Source organism: Nyctereutes procyonoides, unplaced genomic scaffold (assembly GCF_905146905.1).
Source record: "Nyctereutes procyonoides isolate TBG_1078 unplaced genomic scaffold, NYPRO_anot_genome, whole genome shotgun sequence".
Classification (NCBI taxonomy): domain Eukaryota; kingdom Metazoa; phylum Chordata; class Mammalia; order Carnivora; family Canidae; genus Nyctereutes; species Nyctereutes procyonoides.
Genome location: NW_026575046.1, coordinates 12,890,079 through 12,910,648, shown reverse-complemented (window position 1 = coordinate 12,910,648; position 20,570 = coordinate 12,890,079). Strand labels below are relative to the sequence as shown.

The window sequence follows — 20,570 nt, the reverse complement described above, 5'->3', positions numbered from 1 at the left end:
ATGTTGACTCAATTATATTCCATGAGGGGGAGGAGGGCCCAGCAGCCCTGCAAACGATGTGGCAGGTGCAGAAGGACACAGGGGACATCGGTGCAGTTTCCTAGCTAGACAGGGGTCGCAGAGGTGCTGAGACAGACGCACTAGTGCTCAGGACGGCCTGCCAGGGCCAGCGCCAGCCACGCAGGCCAGGAGCATCTCGTTGACCTCAGCACGCTGCTCAAACATATTCTGCGGATGCAGGAGGTAAAAAATATTTCTTGGTGCATTTGATTTCACGCAAGCCAAGCGGTGAAATTCTGAAGGGCAGGACCTCTCTGTCATCTCATGTCTCATTCATTCAAGTACCCATCACGAAGTAGGTAAAGGGCATCGGCCGGCTGAAATGGGCACAGCCTGATGTGGAATGAAAACTCTGAGCTTAGGCACCATGATCTAGTCAAGTTGTGAAATGCAGGCAGCTTGTAAAAATCATTCATCTGTGTAAGGTTTTTTCCCCCTCAAAGTTCTCCACATGTAACATTTTTATTAGGGTAAACTTCGGCCCTCCCATCTTGAAGCTTAACAAGCAATAAAATCATCTTACCTGTCCCAGGTTGTTGCCCTGGCTCTGGTGTAGCTCCGAGCAGGTTCTCTGTGCAGTGGCCGGCATCTGGGTGCGGCGGGGCACTGGCTGGCCCCCAGGTGGCAGGGACATGCCCCTCCTGGACGGTCAGCTTCCCCAGGGATTCCTGGCACAATGACAAGCACAAGTGACTGTCGGCAGCTTTCAGGTTTTCTGTCCTCTAAGACAGCACACACGCGGAAGAGCTGCTTTGGGGAACTTCAGGGAAGTCCTCGCCTAGGAGCCACAAGATCTGGACTCTGGGTGTCAGATCCCCTAGAAATTGCACCATTTTGTCACTCTTCCTAAGCTTCAGTTTTCTCAACTTTGAAATGAGGGTGATCGGGGAAATGCGAATCAGAATCACACGGAGACGTCCCGTCACCGCCACAAGGGTGGCTATGATCCAAAACAGAAATAACAGGTGTTGGCGAAGATATAGAGAAACTGGAAACTTGCGTGTTGCTGGCGGGAATGGGAAATGGTACAGCCACTCTGGAAAACACTATGGAGTTTCCTCAAAAAAATAAAAATAGAAATAGCATATGATCCAGATATCACACTTCTGGGTATATACCCAGAGGAAGTGAAAGCAGGTTCTCTAAGAGATATGCGTACTCCCACGTTTATAGCAGCGCTATTTGCAATAGCTGAAATATGGAAGCAGTTCAAGTCACCATTGATACATGAATGGCTAAGCAAAATACGCAACAGACACACCGTGGAATATTACTCAGCCTTAAAAAGGAAGGAAATTCTGACACATGCTACGGGGTGTGTAGGGATGAACCTTGAGGACATTATGTGAAGTGAAATAAGCCAGGCACGAGAAGACAAATCCTATCTGATTTCATTTATATGAGGTACTGAGAGTCGTCACCAGAGATATGACAGTAGAGGGGTGGCTTCTAGGGGCTGGTGGGAGGGGAATGGGGGGTTATTGTATAAGGGGTACGGAATTTCCATTTCACGAGATGAAGAGTTCTGGCGATGGTGGTGATGGTCGCACATTACGAGCATATACCACAGAACTGTATACTTTCCTTACGAGCATTTTACCACTGTAAAAAATCGGGGACAAAATGGGTATAAGACTTACCCTAACTCATAGAGTTTCATTTTTTTAAAGATTTTATTTATTTATTCATGAGAGACACAGAGAAAGACAGAGGCAGACACACAGTCAGAGGGAGAAGCAGGATCCCTGTAAAGAGCCCAGGGTGGGACTCGATCCCGGGACTCCAGGATCACGCCCTGAGCCAAAGGCAGAGGCTCAACTGCTGAGCCATCCAGGGGTCCCAACTTTTCTTTTTTTAATTTAAAGATTTTATTTATTTGAGAGAGTGAGTGTGTGTGTGTGAGAGACAGAGAGCGAGCACGAGCAGGGGGAGGGGTAGAGGGAGAAGCAGACTCCCCGCTGAGCAGGGAGCCCAATGCGGGCTCCGTCCCAGGACTCCGGGATCCTGACCTGAGCCAAAAATCAAGAGTCAGACACTTAACTTGCTGAGCCACCCAGGTGCCCCTCATAGTTTTCAATAAAAGATGATTACATGAGCCATTCTGAAAACCACATGCAGCCCACGAAAGGTTGTATAGATGTAAGATATTATTATCTTTACACTGCATGGTGATATCCAAGACAGTAGGATCAGCTCCTCGGTTTGGCACTTAGGGCTACGACTCCTCTGGATAAATGAAATTGACATTTAATATTTCAAAATTTCACTTCAGCCAAGTGTCAATTACTTTATCCTCCCTTCTTCTAAAATCTACTGTAAAAACAAAACAAAACAAAAAAACATCTCACTAAGAAGTTAAATCAGATTGATTTGAAATTCACCCTCTGAGTTACGGAGTCATAAAATGGCCCAAAGATGGCAGCAGAGAAGAGAGCTGAACTGAATTTTAAAATGTTGAATTTAAAAAATAAAATAAAATAAAATGTTGAATTTTATGTTATGTGATGTTCATCTCAATTTAAAAAGTATTAAATAAAAACTGTAGAAGACAACTTACTTACCAAACATTTTTTCAAGATTCCAATATTTGAAGGTAAATACTTAATGGCAATGCAGTTTATTTTCTTTCTCATGAATAAATGAAATATTTTTCAGCTAAATTTTTTATGAGAAGAGTTAAAACTTTTCTGCAAAGTTTAAGTGCTTCTCAAAATTCTTCTTGAAAAAACAAATTCTTCTTGGAAATACTCATTCACAATGACAAAAGCTCTCTATATGTTATTATGAATCGAACCCCTGTTAAATAGTTTTCTATAGTTATCCAAAACTGGCTGAGGATACTTTTTCAAAGAGGGGGTTAACCTCCTAAATAAATGTTGTGTTTTAAAGCACATATGCAAAAAAAAAAATTAGAATTAAAAAATAAAAAAATAAAAATAAATAAAGCACATATGCTAGGGGCACCTGGCTAGCTCAGTTGGTTAACCTCTGCCTTTGGCTCAGGTCATGATCCCGGGGTCCTGGGATGGGAAGCCAAGTCAGGCTCCCTGCTCAGTGGGGAGTCACCTTCTCTCTCTCTCTCTCTCTGCCCCTCCCCCCACCCGTGCTCGCTCACTTTCTCTCTCAAATAAATAAAATCTTAAAAAAAAACACACACGCTAGTTTGAAGTAATAACACTTTTTAGGAGGATGAAGAAAGGTGTGTTTCTCCTTTTTCTATACAGTTAACAAAAATCCCTTCTGCCTAATATAGTTTTTATGACTTCATATTTTCTATGTCTGTTTACACGTATGTTTGCATAAACCACTTGAACATGCATCTTTACAAATGTGGACTTACAACCGCCTCAGAGAGAAACTACTTATGTTGAGATTGTAAACAACATTAGTTTCTCTTACTCTCTCCTTGCCTAAGTGGAGGTATATATAGTGATTAAAAACGAGCAATTGGACAATTCTGGGTCGTTCTAGTGTATGCGTAACCAAGTCGGAACATAAATAATATTGACTTGCATCTAAAGTGGTGCATTCTAAGTTTTTTTTTTTTTAAGATTCTATTTTTAAGTAATCTCTACACCCACTATGGGGCTCGAACTTACAACCCTGAGATGGAGAGGCACATGCTCCGCCGACTGAGCCAGCCAGGTGCCCCAGTGCGTGATCAGTTTTTAATAATGCACGCCCATTATTTCATGTGATTCTCACAAGAAGGGTATGAGTAGCTTTGATTACACATAATCATCGTAGAAAGTCTGAAAAAATAAGGATCGCTCAGAACCTCATGAGCTGGAGAGAATCACGGTTAGCCTGTGTTTGATGGTCGCCTCAGCTCTGGGGAGAGAGCACTCCGTCCTCAATGGTCCAGACAACTGCAGCTCACGAGGACTCCATAACTTGCCCCAGTGGTCACCCAACTCGTCAGGGGAGCCGACCCAGTGTTCTTCACCAGCCTCCCGCTGCCCTTCCCTCATCCACCATGGCCCCGTGTCCAGGTAAGAGTGACTTCATCTTCTGACAGGATGATCCATGACCTGATCCCTGGGTCCCCCACCAGCCCGCTGATACACTGGCTCCGAGCCATCTGAGAATGGAAATGAATGACGAGCCTCCCGCCATCCCCCCTCCAGCCAGGTTGCCCTCTGTTTTCTCATACACCCCAGGCCCAAATTACGAAGAGGAAAGCAATTACCTTCTCCGCAGTTCCGCCTGGCTGAAAACCAGTCCTGATCTCTTTGACCGGAGTGGCCTGGACACATGGGTCATCGGTTCCATCAGTCAGGCCCGCTGTCTCTGGGTTGCTGGGCCTGGCGTCAGCCTCGGGCCTCTTGTGGTGTGGGCTGACCCTGGCCACTGGTTTGTGCCTGGACCCCAGGTTGTCATTCTTCTGCTGGGGGAGCCTGGGGGTATCTGTGTTCACCAGACACTGGGTGCTGGTATCGGCTTTGTATTCCAATTTGGGTGAACTCCTCGATCCTGATAATTCCTTCCTCCTTGGGCACCCAGAGCCACCCTTGGCGGCTTCTGCAGAGGCCAGCAGGTGGGCTGCATGGGAAGGAGTGTCCCCCACGCCCTCTGGAACCCTCTCCTCTAAGCTCAGGGAGCTGCCAAAGAGAGGCACCGAGGAGGCCTTGCTGACCATTGTTTTCTGGGGATGTTCACCCTGGTTGTTGAGACCTGTGGCCTTGGAAGAGGTCATCAGGACGTGCCTAGAGCTGTCCTCCGTCAGAGGCCTGCTGGGACCAGAGAGGGTCCCTGGGAGGGAAATGCAGTCCCCTTCACCGTCAAACTCTTCCTCATCACTGGCGTCGTCGGTGTCATAGCAGCCCACCCTCCTCTGGCGGAGGAGAGGGTTTCGGAGGGCCTGGGGGCTCCCAGGGAGACTGGTTTGTCTGGCAACCGTCACCTGCTTGTGGAAGAGCCCAGAGGACCGCTGGCTTCCTAGCGACACGAGGCTGTTGGCCCTGGGTTTTCCTGGTTCCCTGGGAGCTGGTGGGATGGGGAAAGAAATAGCCAAATGAAATAGGGTTTCCCGTCTGGCCTGGTTTTATCATTTAACCCCCCTCTTACACAGGAGCATTCCCATGTTCGCCGTTGCCGGCTATTCATCCTCTGGCCACTGAACACCAGGCTTAAATGATCCGGCTTCTTGGGATTTGCCCAGAGTGGATGACTGGCTTCCCTTTTTGTTTGCTTGCATTCATTCATTCATTTTTTACTCAACCTCTGGATTGTTTAGCTTAAACATGTATGCTTTCTAGAGACAGAAATGTTTAATTCAGCTCCCTGATGTCTAATACACTGCTGGGGTTCAAAGATGCTGCTAGGGAAGTCTCTTAGGATGCTGGGAGGCCAAGCCTTGCACGCCTGGACCTTCTTATCACACGAGGCCCTTCCTTCATTTGCAAAGATGGGGGGCTTGGTACAGGCGGCTCTTAGAGTGTGGTACTGGGAAGATTATGATCTTCTGAGATTCTAATCTACGTAAATTCCAAGCTGGGAGGAGGGAAAGCTTGTGCTGCTCAGCAAACTCTTCATATCTTGCACATGAGCTCGCACCTTGAAATGCCTCTGGCCGAGAGAAGGGTAAGCTTGTCAGCTGTTCCAAATGACAGCCAGAGTGGTCAAGTCTGCACAGGGATGTTCTTTTTTTTTTTTTTTTCTTTACGATAGTCATACAGAGAGAGAGAGAGAGAGGCAGAGACACAGGCAGAGGGAGAAGCAGGCTCCATGCACCGGGAGCCCGACGTGGGATTCGATCCCGGGTCTCCAGGATTGCACCCTGGGCCAAAGGCAGGCGCCAAACCGCTGCGCCACCCAGGGATCCCTGCACAGGGATGTTCTTGTGCGGACATCAGAAGTTTAAAAAAAAAAAAAAGAGAAAGCCAACCACACGAGCAGAAGCCCGAGGAATCAGTGTGGTGCACATCAGATCGTTCTCTCATACTCTAGTGGGAGCACCGTCCAGGAGATTCAAAACCAACTGTTTGAGAGTATTTGTCTCCTAGGGGTTCCAAATCTTCCACTCACTGTCTTCTAAAAAAGAATGAAGGTAGGGCCTGGTGAGGGGCGGGACCTGCAATTTGGCCAGGATTCCCCTGAACCAGAAGGCTGCAGGTTGCCACCCTGCCTTCACGCCATAAACTTCATGACGATGCTACCTACGTGAGTCGCATCTACAGGCTGCCCAGCTTGGCCACCTCCAACCATCAGGCCACAGGATGGGCGCTCCCTCCCTCCACCCCGGACCGGGGCCAGTCACCAGTGGTGGGCTGCGCTTTCCGAAGGTAGATTGGGAATTTCAGCCACGCAGACAGAGGGCTTGTCCTCAACCCAAGGCCTGGTTCCCAGTTCCCTGTTCATGTGAGACCACTTGCTACAGAACGTGACGCGGCCCGGGGTGGGACAGAGCCACTGCTTACCAGGGGTGCTGGGTGGCAGGCCACTGTCCTCGGAGGCGCCGCAGCCACTGCCTGGCGGATCCTCGTCCTCGGAGCCGGCCACCACGAAGTCCGACAGGGAGCCGGGGACACCGTGGGCGAAGTAGTGGGAGGCTTCAGCTTCAGTAATCAGGGCGTCCTGTTGGGGGAGAAGGTGCTGGATGATGAGGAAGGCCTGCCAGGGGCTCATGGTCTGAAACGGGAATTCCTAGCTTTCCGAGAACACTTGGCTCTAATCCCTGGTCATCTGCAACAGTGACCGTAGTAGACACCCACTTCCATTTACTTCAGGATGGCTAAATTAAACAACTAATGAAAAAGGCAACGGTTGCTGCCAGACAATGTTAAGAGATTTTTTTTTTTTTTTTTTTTTTTGCCAACTGTTTAGCGATGGTCAGAAATGCCACAGCAGCAACATATCAGCCATCCCAGGAAAAACACTGGGGGAAGAGACAGGAAGATAGAATGACATTCCAAGCCACTGGTTCAGGCTAGCGATGGAATGGAGAAGAGGGGGGTCTGAATCCTGTGCTCTGATCTGCTGGGATTGAGGAATCGCCAGCTGGGAAATACTCCAGGCTCCATAAAGTCACAGGTCCTCCCCGAAAGCCAACTGGGGAGCCCTTGAGTATGGAACAGTTGGAAAATTATTTTTTAAACTGCAGCTCAGTTCTTTTATTTTGTTGCTCTGTTCTTTTCTTAGATGAGTATTTAAGAAAAGAAACACATTTTTGTATTTGTTCTCAAATTAGCATCATTGCCATCATCTGTGTAGAGTGGATAAAATGACTCATGGACAAAACCCTGGGCTGGGCCCTCAGGCTGCACTTGTGGAGCCCCAGGGACTGATTCATGGGCCAGCCGAGTGAGGCAGCTGTGTGCCTTGACTCACCTTTTTTGCCAGAGAGGGACTCTTCAGGGGGGTACCTGTTGGAGAGAAAATTCACCATAATGTCAAAATGGCAAAACTCACCTCCTAACTAACAGGCACACATTTTTCACTACGAAAGATGGAGCCAAACATTTTAGCCCCTCTTTGCTTGGCTGACACCGATGGGCTATGTGCACAGGTGCAGACATGCATGCACTTAACCTGGGCACGGGAGCCCCCCTCCAGCCCCCCTCCCACGGTTCTGCTCATGCTTCAGGCCCTCACTTGGAGCTACTGCCTCTGTGATGATCCTGGTTGGGGTAACTTCCTTGGAACCTTAAAAGTATTTTATACAACCCATACAGCAGTCTCCATACACACAGTTTAATTATGAGTGGATGCCCCTCATCTCCCTTCCTTAACTATTTATCTGTAAGGCTGAGACCTTCACTGATCTGACCCCACAACGCTCAGCATGGCACCTGGATCTCGGAAGTACTCAGTGGTAGCCACTGAATGGACTGAAGGATCAATGAACAAAGAAACATCATGCAAGGAACTCATGAAGGAACTGGGGGGAGGGCTGAATGCCTATTTCGGTTTTTAGTAGAAGGATGAAAAGATTCGGCATTGAAACTTTCAATTATACGCCATGAGCAAAAAGATCTTACGCATGAAGTTGGTAGCTTAAGAAAATCCTTCCTAGATGATCGAGTGGGTATGTGGGGATTATGAGGGGACGGCTTGTAGGCAGGTCAGGAGAAGGCGCTGGGTGAATAAGGAGCCCATTATGGCTGTGCCCACTTGAAATGTATTAATTATGGATGCAAATAATCGGGGTATTACATGGTTGCCAAAAAATCCTATGCCTTCCTTTTCCTCTGACAACCAGTAACTTATGTCTCAGTTCCTTTTTCTCCCCCAGCATCAGTGTTGACATCAGTAATATCTTGAGTTGAGACATGTTGCAGAGTCTCTGGATTTCCATTCAACCGGAAACATTACTTTTAAAACTCAACGCAATGTTTCTTATCAGAAATTCCTACTATCTCAATCCTTCTCTGCTCGAACTTTCCCCTTAAGAAGGGGGAAATCCCCTCATGAATAAATAAATAAAATCTTTAAAAACAAAAAAAGAAGGGGGAAATCATGATTTGGGGAGCTTCTGCTACCCTTCTTCAGTTGAAACTTCAAAAAATATCTACTAATCATTAAAGCAAGGCTGCCATACGGGGTGGGAACTTTTAGTTCACGTAAAGAAACCCCAGGCTTTGGTACGGAGATCACTCCGTCTATCAAACAACCGATATTTTGGTGTTGCTTCATTTTTACCTAGAACATTTCAGATGAATTGCACATAAACACATGAAATGCTGTTAACTCATTTTTGCAAATTATCTCATAGTGTGAGGAGCATGCATAATTAGAACTGTACTATAAAGTGCAGTAAATAACGGCAGCAATAAAAAGTAGCAGCTAGGAGAAAGCATGAGATCTCCCTGACAACAACTTCTGGCAAACCCGATAACGACAGAGAGCCCAACAGCACTGCACGGGGCAGGGCTCCTGGGGGAGCTTCCTGAGAAGCTCTTCTGAATGTGGAACGAAGATGTACAAATACGGTACCTGAGCCAGGAGAGGAGCTGGCCTCTTTGCTCTCCTGATAAGTGCTGCGTGCGATCACTAAATCCATTTCCTGCTCGGAAATCTGTTTTTCAGCAGAAAGCACAAATTAGATGGTTTTATTTATTTCTCCTTCCCCAGTCAAAGTAGTTAGGACCCGAGTTGGAGGCTGAGTACAGATAAAGAGGGAAACCACAGCATCGAAGATTATGACCATCCTCAGAAGCAATAATCCAGGGCACGTAAGGAGAGCTGGGTTAGCCGGTGACTTCCAACAAAGGCATTCGAAGCAAGACCTTCAGCTGGTCCCCAAATTCACTAAGGCACTCAGGTGCTACAGGTACCAACCACATGGCTGGTACCCACCTCTCTCTAAAACACTCACTTCTTTTGTTCCTTGATTTAAACAATTTCAAACCTACATAAAGCTTGTAAGAGTAGCACAAGAGGAGTATACTCTTCACTATTATTTTTTTAAACACTGCCACATTTACACTCATGCTTTTTTTTTTTAAAGAGATTTTGTTTTTTTTGGGGGGGGGAGGAGAAAGAAAGCACATGAGCAGGAGGAGAAGGAGAGGGGGAGGGAGAGAGAATCTGAAGCAGACTCCATGCTGAGCATGGAGCCCAGTGGAGAGGCTCGAATCCATGACCGCGAGATCGTGACCCGAGCTAAAACCAGGAGTTGGACGCTGAGCCATCCAGGCATCCCACTCATGCTCTTTCTTAACACACACACACACACACACACACACACACACACACACACACACACAGTTTGTTTGTTTGTTTATTTTAGATTTTATTTATTAATTCATGAGAGACACACAGAGAGGGAGAGGCAGAGAGAGGAGTGGGCTCCAAGCAGGGAGCCCAATGTGGGACTGGATCCCTGGACCCCGGGATCACGCCCTGGGCCAAAGGCAGACGCTCAACCGCTGAGCCACTCAGGCATCCTTGTTTAATTTTTTACTAAACCTTTTGGGAGTTAGTTGCAGACATCATGAACCTTCACCCATAAATATTTTAGCATGTATCTCCTAAAAACAAGAACATTCTCTTCAATAACCCTGGTACTATTACCATTCCAGGAAATTTAACATTGACGCAAATGACTAATTTACATTTCATATTTCCATTTAGCCAACTGTCCTAATACCACCCTTCAGAAACGCTATTCAGCGTATGTCTGTAGATGGAAGTAGTTCATAGGAAGTTTGATGGCAGCTTGTGATGAGATAGGTTTTTCCTCCAGAATGCTTATCAACACTCAGTTTCTTTTTTATTTTTTTTCTTTTTTAACATTCAGTTTCTTTCGCCAACAATGTTGTGCTGGGGAAAGATGTCCACCAAACTGAGTAGTGTACATGATGATGTAACTGATTTGCATTCTGATGCAAGCTCCTTATCTTGTGGATCTTTGTAGATTGTCACTAACCAACACCTTTGCATGGTAATGCTTTATAAAAGTTTTCAGGGTCTATTTGTCATGTCAAATAATACAAATTATTCAAATAATAATTCAAAACACTGCTGAGCCTAGCCTTTCTTTGTCACAATACTGATATTTTGGAAGAAACCCAGGACAATCAAACACTCAGTTAGGATTTGTTTGATAGTTTCTTCATGCTGAGATTTAGATTATGTATTTTTTTGGCAGAAAAACTACAAAAACTGTTTCCTTTCCAGTGCTTCTGTGAGGTACTTGGGGTCACTATTTCATGTTTCATAACTGGTGATAACCCTGGCCACTTGTTAGGATAGAGTTCCACCAGATTTCTTCACTGGATTTTTTTTTTCTTATTCATCAGTGAGACATCTGTGAGGAGACAGCTTGAGACAACACCAATATCCTGCTCCCCAGTATATTTTTACTTAATGGTTTTAGCATCATTGATGATTCTTATTTGGATCAATTTTTACAATGAAATTTTAAAAATAGTCATTTTATAACTCTTTTCTTTCTATATTTATTGCTATTATGGTAAAGTCATGGCTTTTTTCCCCCCTTAGTTATCCATAATTGTCATTCATGGGGGGAAAATTTAAAAGCCTGATAAATGCTTAATTATGAGATATTTTAAAAGACAATTACATAACTTTCACTGAGTTTCTGTTTTAAAGGTAAGAATACTATGAACTTAGAATGGTAATTTTGTGTAGAGAAATAACATTTAGCATAAATAATATTTGGACAAGGTAGCAATTTGTCTTAATAAGCAAATAAAGCCACACAGGATTCAGCATTACATTTTAACTTAACAGATAAATCATAATCACATCATACTTATGTAATACTTTCTAGCAGGCCTCACAGGAAATAAAACACAGACACATACATGCTTACAGCCATATATACTTACACAAACACATACTTCATAAAGCAAAAAATAATTTTGTATAAATGAGAGAAAATATCAGCTTAGACAGTGGTTGCAAATTTTTCTTGACATTAGACTTTCAATATTTGCAACTGTTTGTCTGAGTGGGGGAAAAAATGGTTGGGATTTGAGACAAGTGAAAGATTTCCTGGATAATTCTATTCATGCTGAGAGCCCCAGTACCAGTTAAAAATGGACCCCTATGACCTTCCTCCAGCAAGTCCAAATCTTAGCTTGTCTAGACCTGGAGGCTTTGAATATCCCAGTTGGGCAGCCACTGCTCCAGTCATTATGAGAAACAGAAGAAAAGAAAATCCCTGTGGTATTTCTATTGGAACAACATGAAAACTAAGGAAGCACATACATTTGGTATCAAAACGTACTACTGGCATGAAATGTCGGGGTGAGTGGTATAAAAATACATTAAATATAAAGTGGAATCTTGACCAAAAGAAAAATATAGTATGATATTACAACTAAAAACACCATGTTTACCTAGGAAGAAATGTGAAATCTAGTCAAACAAATACTGAAATCTGGTTTTGCTGGATGTATCTCCAACACCATCACAACGACCGTATTACTGCGGCTGGAAACATGAATCAACCTGTATTCAACAGGATCACAGACCACCAGTCCATCAGGATTATTATGTTTTGCACTGAAATGCCATTTTGATGTTTGATTGTATTGGCAAATTAGCAGATGCTTTTGGGCTGAGATGAAGCAGACCTCCAAACAAATCATAACCTGTGCTGTGCTGGAATGGATTTTGAAGTCAGACATGCCTTGAAGCCAATGACTGCAAACCACTGAGAACTTAATTTTTTATAATGTTGCTGAGGGATGTGGTAGGTCAGCCCCAGCTTACTGGACTGCTTCTCAAGGGGGAAGCGAAGAGGAGGTATGGCCAAGCAGGTGATGGAATCCAAGAGAGGACCCTGGAGGAAGGAGCCAAGACCACTCTAGATGTGAGTATGAAGCAAAATACTGTTAAAAATGACCTGTAGAGAGCCATGGTGACAGCAGGGAGATAAAGCAGAATAGGTTGTAAGGGAAAGTATCAGGACTACAAAATAGAAAGGAGAAAAATAGGAAGTGACAAGTAGAAAAAATGGAAATAGGTAGAAGCAGGACTTGATGTTATATTAATGATATTCAAAAAGTTTTATTTAAGACATAGATGAGAATGAATATAGATAAGAAAAAACAATCCGGGGAAAAAAATAGTAGCAGAGTTGACTTTGAATCAGTCTAATGGCAGCCATTGTCCCAGCACTGTGGGGAACCAGTACAACAGAACCCCTGGGACACTAAAGATGATCCCATAAAATAAACACACTAAAGAAACCTCAGACATGGGAAGACCCACAAGGTCTCTCTGCACAGACTTCTTAGTCTCAAAAATGGCATAGGAGTCCATCAAGCACAGCAGCGTGGGCCCATTTAGGATATAATAGTACAAAGGACACAGAGGAGGTGGTCAGATGACAGACATAAAAAGAGCTAATGTTCTTTTTTTTTTTTTTTTTTAAGATTTTACTTACTTATTTGACAGAGAGAGAAAAAGAGAGAGCACAAGCAGGGGGAGCGGCAGGCAGAGGGAGAGGGAGAAGCAGACTCCCTGCTGAGCAGAGAACCCGACTTGGGGCTCCATCCCAGGACCCTGGGATCATGACCTGAGCTGAAGGCAGACACCCAACTGACTGAGCCACCCAGATGTCCCAAAGAGCTAATGTTCTTAAGGAGCATTTTGAGTTGTTGAAAGGAGAAGGTTAAATTTGGAAAAAAGTACAATATGATTGCAATATTAGAGATAGGCTAATTTAAAAAGATTTTTACATTAAGTACTCAAAACAGCAAAAAATAGTGCTGAATGCCGGTAGAGTCAAATTTGCTGAAGTGGCCTCTGATTAACCTAAAAAAATTAAAAGCAACTACTTATGTATAGAAAAGATACAACCAAATATCAGCCAAGGCCAAGGATACAGCGGCTATGATTATCTGTAAGTTCAACAATGTGGTACAGATGAAAAAAAAAATTAGTAGGCGCTTAACCCTTCATTACAGAAGTGTTCTGCTCAGGTCGAGGATGGTCTGGGCAGATCATTTAGTCCAATGCTTTCAGATCTTCTTGATGCAGAAACCCAGAAAGGTTAAGTATCTTACCAGAGATGAAACAACCAGCTGGGACTTATTCAGAACCCAGTACTCTTGCCTTCTACCACACTTTATATTCACAAATAACAATGCCAAAATTTTCTAATAAAATTTCTAAGAGTGTGAAGACGAAGAAGTCCAGATTAGTGATTTGTTTCCCATGTGTATCAGTTATTTGGCCATCGTGTGACCACAAGCTAATGATTCCCATGCCCAGCCGACATGGGAATGAAAGTTATTCTTGTATAAACTGTCTCACCAAAGAGCGTGCATCATCATAGGAATATGTGTGTCACCGCTACAGGACAAACAGCCACACCTACATCCACACCTGGATGATTTGCTAAAATTTTTTTTGGTATGGAAATTCATTCTGATGATTAACTAAAAGCATAATATACTAGCCATACTCAGAACAATATGAAATACTTCACCTTTGGATTAGGGTGCCGGCCGATGACAAGGCGAACGGGTCCTGGAGGGCATTTGCTCAGGATGGTATGGACCTTGCTTAAAGCAGCATGGCGGACGTTGACTGAATTCACTTCCAGGATTTGATCTCCGCGGCTAGGGAGGGCAACATGACCAACACTCTGTGGTAACAGCTAGCTTTTTACAAGATCTCCTTCTGGGAGAGGTTTATAATATGAAATCTTTTCTGAATGCCTTAAACAAGCATATGGCATCCTTTCATCTTTGCATGTGGCTAAACAAGCAACACATTCATATAAACACATTAGACATTAAATTGACAAAGCCAGCATGCATATCTAGCTGCATTTTCAGAAGCAATAAAGTTGATAGTGGGACAAGAACAGGGATCATCATTTCTTGAGTATAAACCAGGCACCATACAAAGCAATTTACATAGCAATACTTTGAACAGGTATTATTATTCCTATTATTTAGATAAGGCCCCAGGCTCAGAGAGGTCACCCTGATGTCACACACTGTTGAACTCAGGTCTGTCTACCTTTGATCACCACAAGATAGCCCCCTGGCCACCATCATTTTCTTTTTTCCTACCATCTTGAAATGATTATTGTAATATAATTTGAGGAGGAAATATCTGAAGCTCAAAGGTTACCCAAGAATTTGTAAAAACGTTTCAAATTTGAACAAATGAGAAATTGGGGACAAGATGCCCATTTTGACTTGAAATTATAGGCAGAGAACTCAGTTAGAGAGAACAAAGACTCTTTATGTGGGGTTTGAAGAATGTTCATTTGGCAGGCTCCAGACATATGGAACCATTCAAGGAAGAAACATCATCTTGGGATGTCATTAAAGGATTTTTTTCCTGGGGTTCTAAAAGTATATTTTCTTTAATGTACTTTGGATGATTTGCTGATTTTTTTTTATATGGAAATTCATTCTGATGATTAACTAAAAACATAATATAATCTATTAACAGAGCCCCAATATGGCAACCTTAAGGAATGTCATTTTGCCAATTTCTCAACTGCTCAAGGACTTAGAAGTTACGAGGGAGAAAGGTGATACTGTTTGCACAGGGTGTTTTATGCAATATGTGTACATTCCTGTGAAGTTTAGGTGGGCGCAGACCCATTGCAATTACTATATAACAGAACACCTAGCCATCTCTTGTATAAACAGAATACTCGTGCTACAACTCAACTATCTGGATTGAGAAATCAGACATGCAGTGATTTCAGACAATAAGCATCTAGACAACATCACTCAAAAAGGAATGAAACAACAGGAAAGGTTTAAGAGATTATACTTAATAATAAAGGCCTTCTGTTGAATGGCATGATTTGGGGACTCTTTCGTATCCAGTGATTCTGAACGGTTATGAGCGCTTCCCAGCGTCACATATGAATTTTACATAAATGAATATAAACATGAAAGAAAATACTTAGATGACCATAGATATCTATATAGAGTTGTATTTTGTCAAGTCTCTGAAACTGAGTTTCTGAGTCCAAATAGATCAAAACAGGGAAGGCAATATCCAGAGTTCAATCCGATTTTATTTAGATTAGCCTTTCACCTTCAGAAATACTTTTTAAAAAAGATTTTTATTTATTTATTTGAGAGAAAGAGAGAGAGAGAGCACAAGCAGAGGCAGATAGAGAAGCATACTCCCCGCTGAGCAGGGAGCCCAATGTGGTACTCGATCCCAGGACCCTGGGACCATGACCTGAGCCAAAGGTAGATGCTTAACAGACTGAGCCGCCCAGGTGCCCTGGAAATGCTATTAATTGTAATCTTGGCTATATTACTGCAAATAATACCAAAGTTTAGAATCTCATAAAGGATGTAATAGGGCAGATACCTTACATGTACATTAATTCATAAATTCATGAGCACACCAGAAGCCCACACTATCAGGTTTACAACGAACCTCAGATTGCTCTCCATCTTGGCCACTGATCCCGGGGCCAGGCTGTGAATGTAGATACCGGGAGGGCTGTTCTCTAGAGCCAGGCAGCAGGCACCAATGCCTAATCCAACTCTCGGCTCTGTGACAGGCATCGGACAGAGAAAACAAAATTTTTAAAAAAGTATAAGTGATTTGAAGCTGCATTAATGTATATTGAGACCAATAACTCTTTATTTTTGACCAGACTCAGAATGTAAATCTTGCTTTTCTTTGTCAACATCATCATATTCTTTTTAAAAAATATTATTTATTTATGTATTCCTGAGACACAGAGAGAGAGGAGAGGGGCAGAGACACAGGCAGAGGGAGAAGCAGGCTCCCTGCTGGGGAGCCTGGTGCAGGACTTGATTCTGGAACCCCAAGATCATGACCTGAGCCAAAGGCAGACACTCAACCACTGGGCCACCCAGGGGTCCCAATACCATCATACTCTGTAAGCGAAATGAGTCTGTAGCAGAACCAGGAGCTAACTATGGCCTATGAGTTATTCAGCAGTCCGCTCTCTGCTTAGTCTAAAGAGCCCCTTCAAATCTGTTTTTGGAAATAGGCAGAGTCAAAGTAATATATATATATTATATGTATATGTATTTTTTTTAAAGACTTTAAGTAATCTCTACACCCAATGTGGGGCTATATGTGACTTACAACCCCAAGATCAAGAGTCATGCACTCCATCCAGCCAGGGGCTCCAATTTTTTAATTCTAGATACACAATTTTAGGTTTTCTTCACTTGCCTTTTTTTAGCTACTAATCTCTTGGTTATTTAATTGCTCATCATATTTCTGTAGTTGGTATAGAGAAAAAGGAAAGAGAGATGAAAAGTAGCAGGAATTGAGGAAGACCCACAACTTTTAGTTGTTAACTATATAACTATAATCTCTTGTTCTTTAAAATTTTTTAAAACATTTTTTATTTATTTGAGAGGCAGAAAAAGTGAGTGCATGAATAAGGGGAGGGGAAGTGGAAGAGGGAGTGGGAAAGGCAGACTCCCCACAGAGCGGGGAGGAGTCGATGTCGATGTCGATGTGGGGCTCAATCTCAGGACCCCAGGATAATGATCTGAGCCAAAGGCAGACGCTTGATTGAGCCACCCAGACGCCCTTGTTCCTTAAAATTTACATTAGGCAGGGTGGCTCAGAGGTTTAGTGCCGCCTTCAGCCCAGGGCCTGATCCTGGACACCCGGGATCGAATCCCACGTCGGGCTCCCTGCATGGAGCCTGCTTCTGCCTCTGCCTGTGTCTCTGCCCCCCTCCCCGTGTGTCTCTCATGAATAAATAAATAAAATCTTTAAAAATAAATAAATACATAAATACATAAATAAATACATAAATACATAAATAAATAAAATTTTATATTAGCCCTGGAATTAAGCTACTCTGTGATTTTTTTGACTTTTGTTATTATTTTACAGGAGTTTCTGACACTCAGTGATTCATCCGGGATTCATCAGGGGAGAGCTTAAAAGGCTTTGTGCTAGTGGTAACTTCTTTTCACTTTATTAAAAGGACTAAAATCTCTACTTTTGATCCCACTGTCCATTTAGAGAATACCATACATTGTTGGCAGCAGATTGTTCCAAAGGAACAATTCCTAGAAAAAGTATAAAACGTTAACCTAAGAAGAGATTACACATTGTTACACGAGAGAATACGATGAAAGTGAGGAAGTGCTGGTATCACCTTTGTTGAGTGTTACTTCCATGACGATTCTGTCCTTGGGCCCAGGGGCCTTCCGACCCAGGGACGAAGAACTGCCTTCGTCTGAGCCTGTTGCAGAGCTGCCCCCACTGGTGTTGAAGTTTGGGGAGCTGGATCTGCTCATGTGTGTGGGCGTTGAGCAGGGCGTGAGGCTTGGGCTCAGTAACTTTGTGCGTACCGTTAAGACAAATAATCCACTCCGGATTTGCTGAAAATACAAGAGAGGAGGGCTACAACATTCAGACTGTTCCTAGGTCGAAGGGTGGGGAAAAAAAAATCTCAAACCCAAACCAGAAGGAAATAAAGGAAGAAAAATAAAACAAAAGAGCTAAATAAGAATGTTGTTACCTTAAAGGTATGAATGGCTTCCTGGAACGTCAAGCCCTTTATTGGTATTCCATTTACGTCGAGGATTTCATCCCCTAGTGACCAAACAGGAGAATTACATTAACATTTAGAAGAGGATAGCATATGGTACCTGATTTACAATTCTATAAAATGATTTTTATTGTTCCGAAGTGCTTTCATTAGTTTAGCTCCCAGGAATTTCACAAAATGGGACAACTAATAGCAATGCATATTCTTTCACAGTATTTCTGTACCTCCATCTTTAATGAAAACAACTAGGGGATGTATCAAGACTATTCTTTAGCCATTGCCAAGTTTGATAATAGGTGTCCTAAGCTTTAACGAGCAATAACGAGTCCTAAGTCTTTCCTTACAGTGTTTGTTTAAAAACTTAAGCCTACTGGCAATACAGCTACATGTGAAGACAAAGTCACTTCTATATTCGCAAAAAGAAAGATTTTTGAGCTTGGGGAATCATCATGAGATGTGGAAAATGGTTTTACTAACAGAGGCAAAACAGCACAACACAAAACAAAACACTTCTGAGATGTTATTTAAGAATGGCAGCCCTGCCTCCAGAAATAGTCTAGATGCCTGGTCTTCTTGATGCTGTTCCAGGTTCTCAGGCATCAAGTTGGTCGATTACTACATGTTTCTATCTAAGAGACTACTGTGGGCTAATGCCAAGTTGCTCTTTCACTCTCTCTCTCTCTCTCAAACTATCCTGGACTCATCCTCATCTTCAACCCCAAGAAGGTACAATCAGGTCATTTTTCCAGCTGTTGACAGTGTCTGCTGGGAATATAAAAGAACTAGGACATCCTGTTGACTTATTAGAGTTAGTTTTTGGTTTGTACTCTTGTAACATGGTCTATTTTTTGGAAAAACTGTTCGTCAAAAACACTATAAAGGGGCCTCTGAGAGAACAGATGAATTCCATACAGCAGTGCGGAACGAAAGAGTGACCTCCCTTACCTACAACAAAGTGCAAATAAGCATAACACACCTTTTCACCTCTCATGGGGAGCTAAAACCAGGAGCACACTGTGTATCCCATTAAAGGAATCCCGTAGAGGAGCTTGAAAATGTAGCCGTACCCCATGCATTTGTTATATGCTTCTCTTTAACGCAATTACAGAAGTTATAAAATAAGTGAAATAATCCGTTTAAAAATAGTCACCTAACTAGGTGAGGTTTTTGGTTTGCTTCCACACGGGAAAAGGATATGGTCATTAAAATGATTGCTCATGCTCTTCAAAATCCCTATACAAGATTTTTAAAAGATCATTCTACATGCTGAAAATCCATTCCAATGACTTATCTTTATTGTAAATGAACACGTATGAAAAAATAGTATTTAGGAGAATCAAGTGCCATTAATCTTTACCAACTACTGATTTTTCCTCCATTTTTCTCCATTCTACCAGTATTGCAGGATGAATTTCAATCAAATGAACACATGGCATGTCCATTATAAAAATGCTCTGTTAGAATTTTACATCGTTCTGAAACTAGACACAAATATCACCTGGGAGTTAATTCTTCCTCTAAGAGAGAGAGAAATAAATATTCTGTCCATCAAAATAAGCCTGATCACGTCTTATCATTAGCATATGGGCTCCTAGGGTAGCTCTGCCTAGAAAAAGGAGGACTCTTACCAGCTTAAAAAAAAAGTCAGCAGAACATAACAGTATCTATAATTTGGGTCAACTGGACTGATCAGTCACAGTATTTCTGAAGGTAACTACAAATAGTGTGATTTAATCATTTCAGGAAGGGAGTGTGTTAAGAAGGGAGGAAAAAAATCAGGACTCAAGAATAGGTTCTGGGCATCTAATGTCCAGCATGGTGACCATAGTTAGCAGTAGTGTGCTGTCCAGCTGAAAATTTCTAGGAGAGTAGATTTTTTTCTTTTAAGATTTTATCCATTAATTCATGAGAGACACAGAGAGAGACAGAGGCAGAGACACAGGCAGAGGGAGAAGCAGGCTCCATGCAGGGAGCCCGACGTGGGACTCGATCCCCGTTCCCCAGGATCAAGCCCTGGGCTGAAGGCGGCGCTGCACCGCTGAGCCACCCGGGCTGCCCCTAGGAGGGTGGATCTTAAATGTTTATACCTCCCGCCACTGCACACAGTCGTCATATGATGTGAGGAGGTGGCTAGCTAACTCATTGTGCCGGTGGTTTTGCAATCTATGTGGCTATCAGATCATCATGTTGTATACCTTAAACTTCCATGATGTTATGGATCAATTACACCTCAACAAAGCTGGGAGGAAAAAAAGCACTTGTTTAGCAGGTTTGTGCATGGCAAAATGGCAGGTGCTATGGAGAATATAAAAGGTGTATATGGACTCTGGCCCTGAGGCAAGAATGGCCTCAAGCTCTCAAGAATTTTCAAGGCAAGGAACATGATTCAAGGACCAAGGGGATAAGACAGACACTTAAAGACCCAAATAAAAAACATCAAGTCATTCCCGGTATCATCTCATTTAATCCCACAAGGACTCCTCAAGATAGGTATTAATAGTACAAGTTTACAAACTGAGGAAAGTTAGGCTCAAGTTACATCAATTGCTCAAGG

General features: G+C 43.1%; 1 protein-coding gene across 8 annotated transcripts in view; it reads right to left on the bottom strand.

Moving 5' to 3' along the window:
* The window catches only part of PDZD2 (PDZ domain containing 2), a 358,960-nt gene that overhangs the window by 18,987 nt on the left and 319,403 nt on the right, over positions 1-20,570 (bottom strand). For all 8 annotated transcript variants that reach the window (XM_055325628.1, XM_055325629.1, XM_055325630.1 and 5 more), the window contains 9 exons: positions 17,987-18,060; positions 17,621-17,846; positions 15,901-16,018; positions 13,967-14,099; positions 8,995-9,076; positions 7,390-7,424; positions 6,480-6,636; positions 4,250-5,046; positions 584-728 (listed from right to left, as the gene is read on the bottom strand). In XM_055325628.1, the coding sequence (XP_055181603.1) occupies positions 584-728; positions 4,250-5,046; positions 6,480-6,636; positions 7,390-7,424; positions 8,995-9,076; positions 13,967-14,099; positions 15,901-16,018; positions 17,621-17,846; positions 17,987-18,060 (1,767 nt within the window). The remainder of the gene's footprint in view (positions 1-583; positions 729-4,249; positions 5,047-6,479; positions 6,637-7,389; positions 7,425-8,994; positions 9,077-13,966; positions 14,100-15,900; positions 16,019-17,620; positions 17,847-17,986; positions 18,061-20,570) is intronic.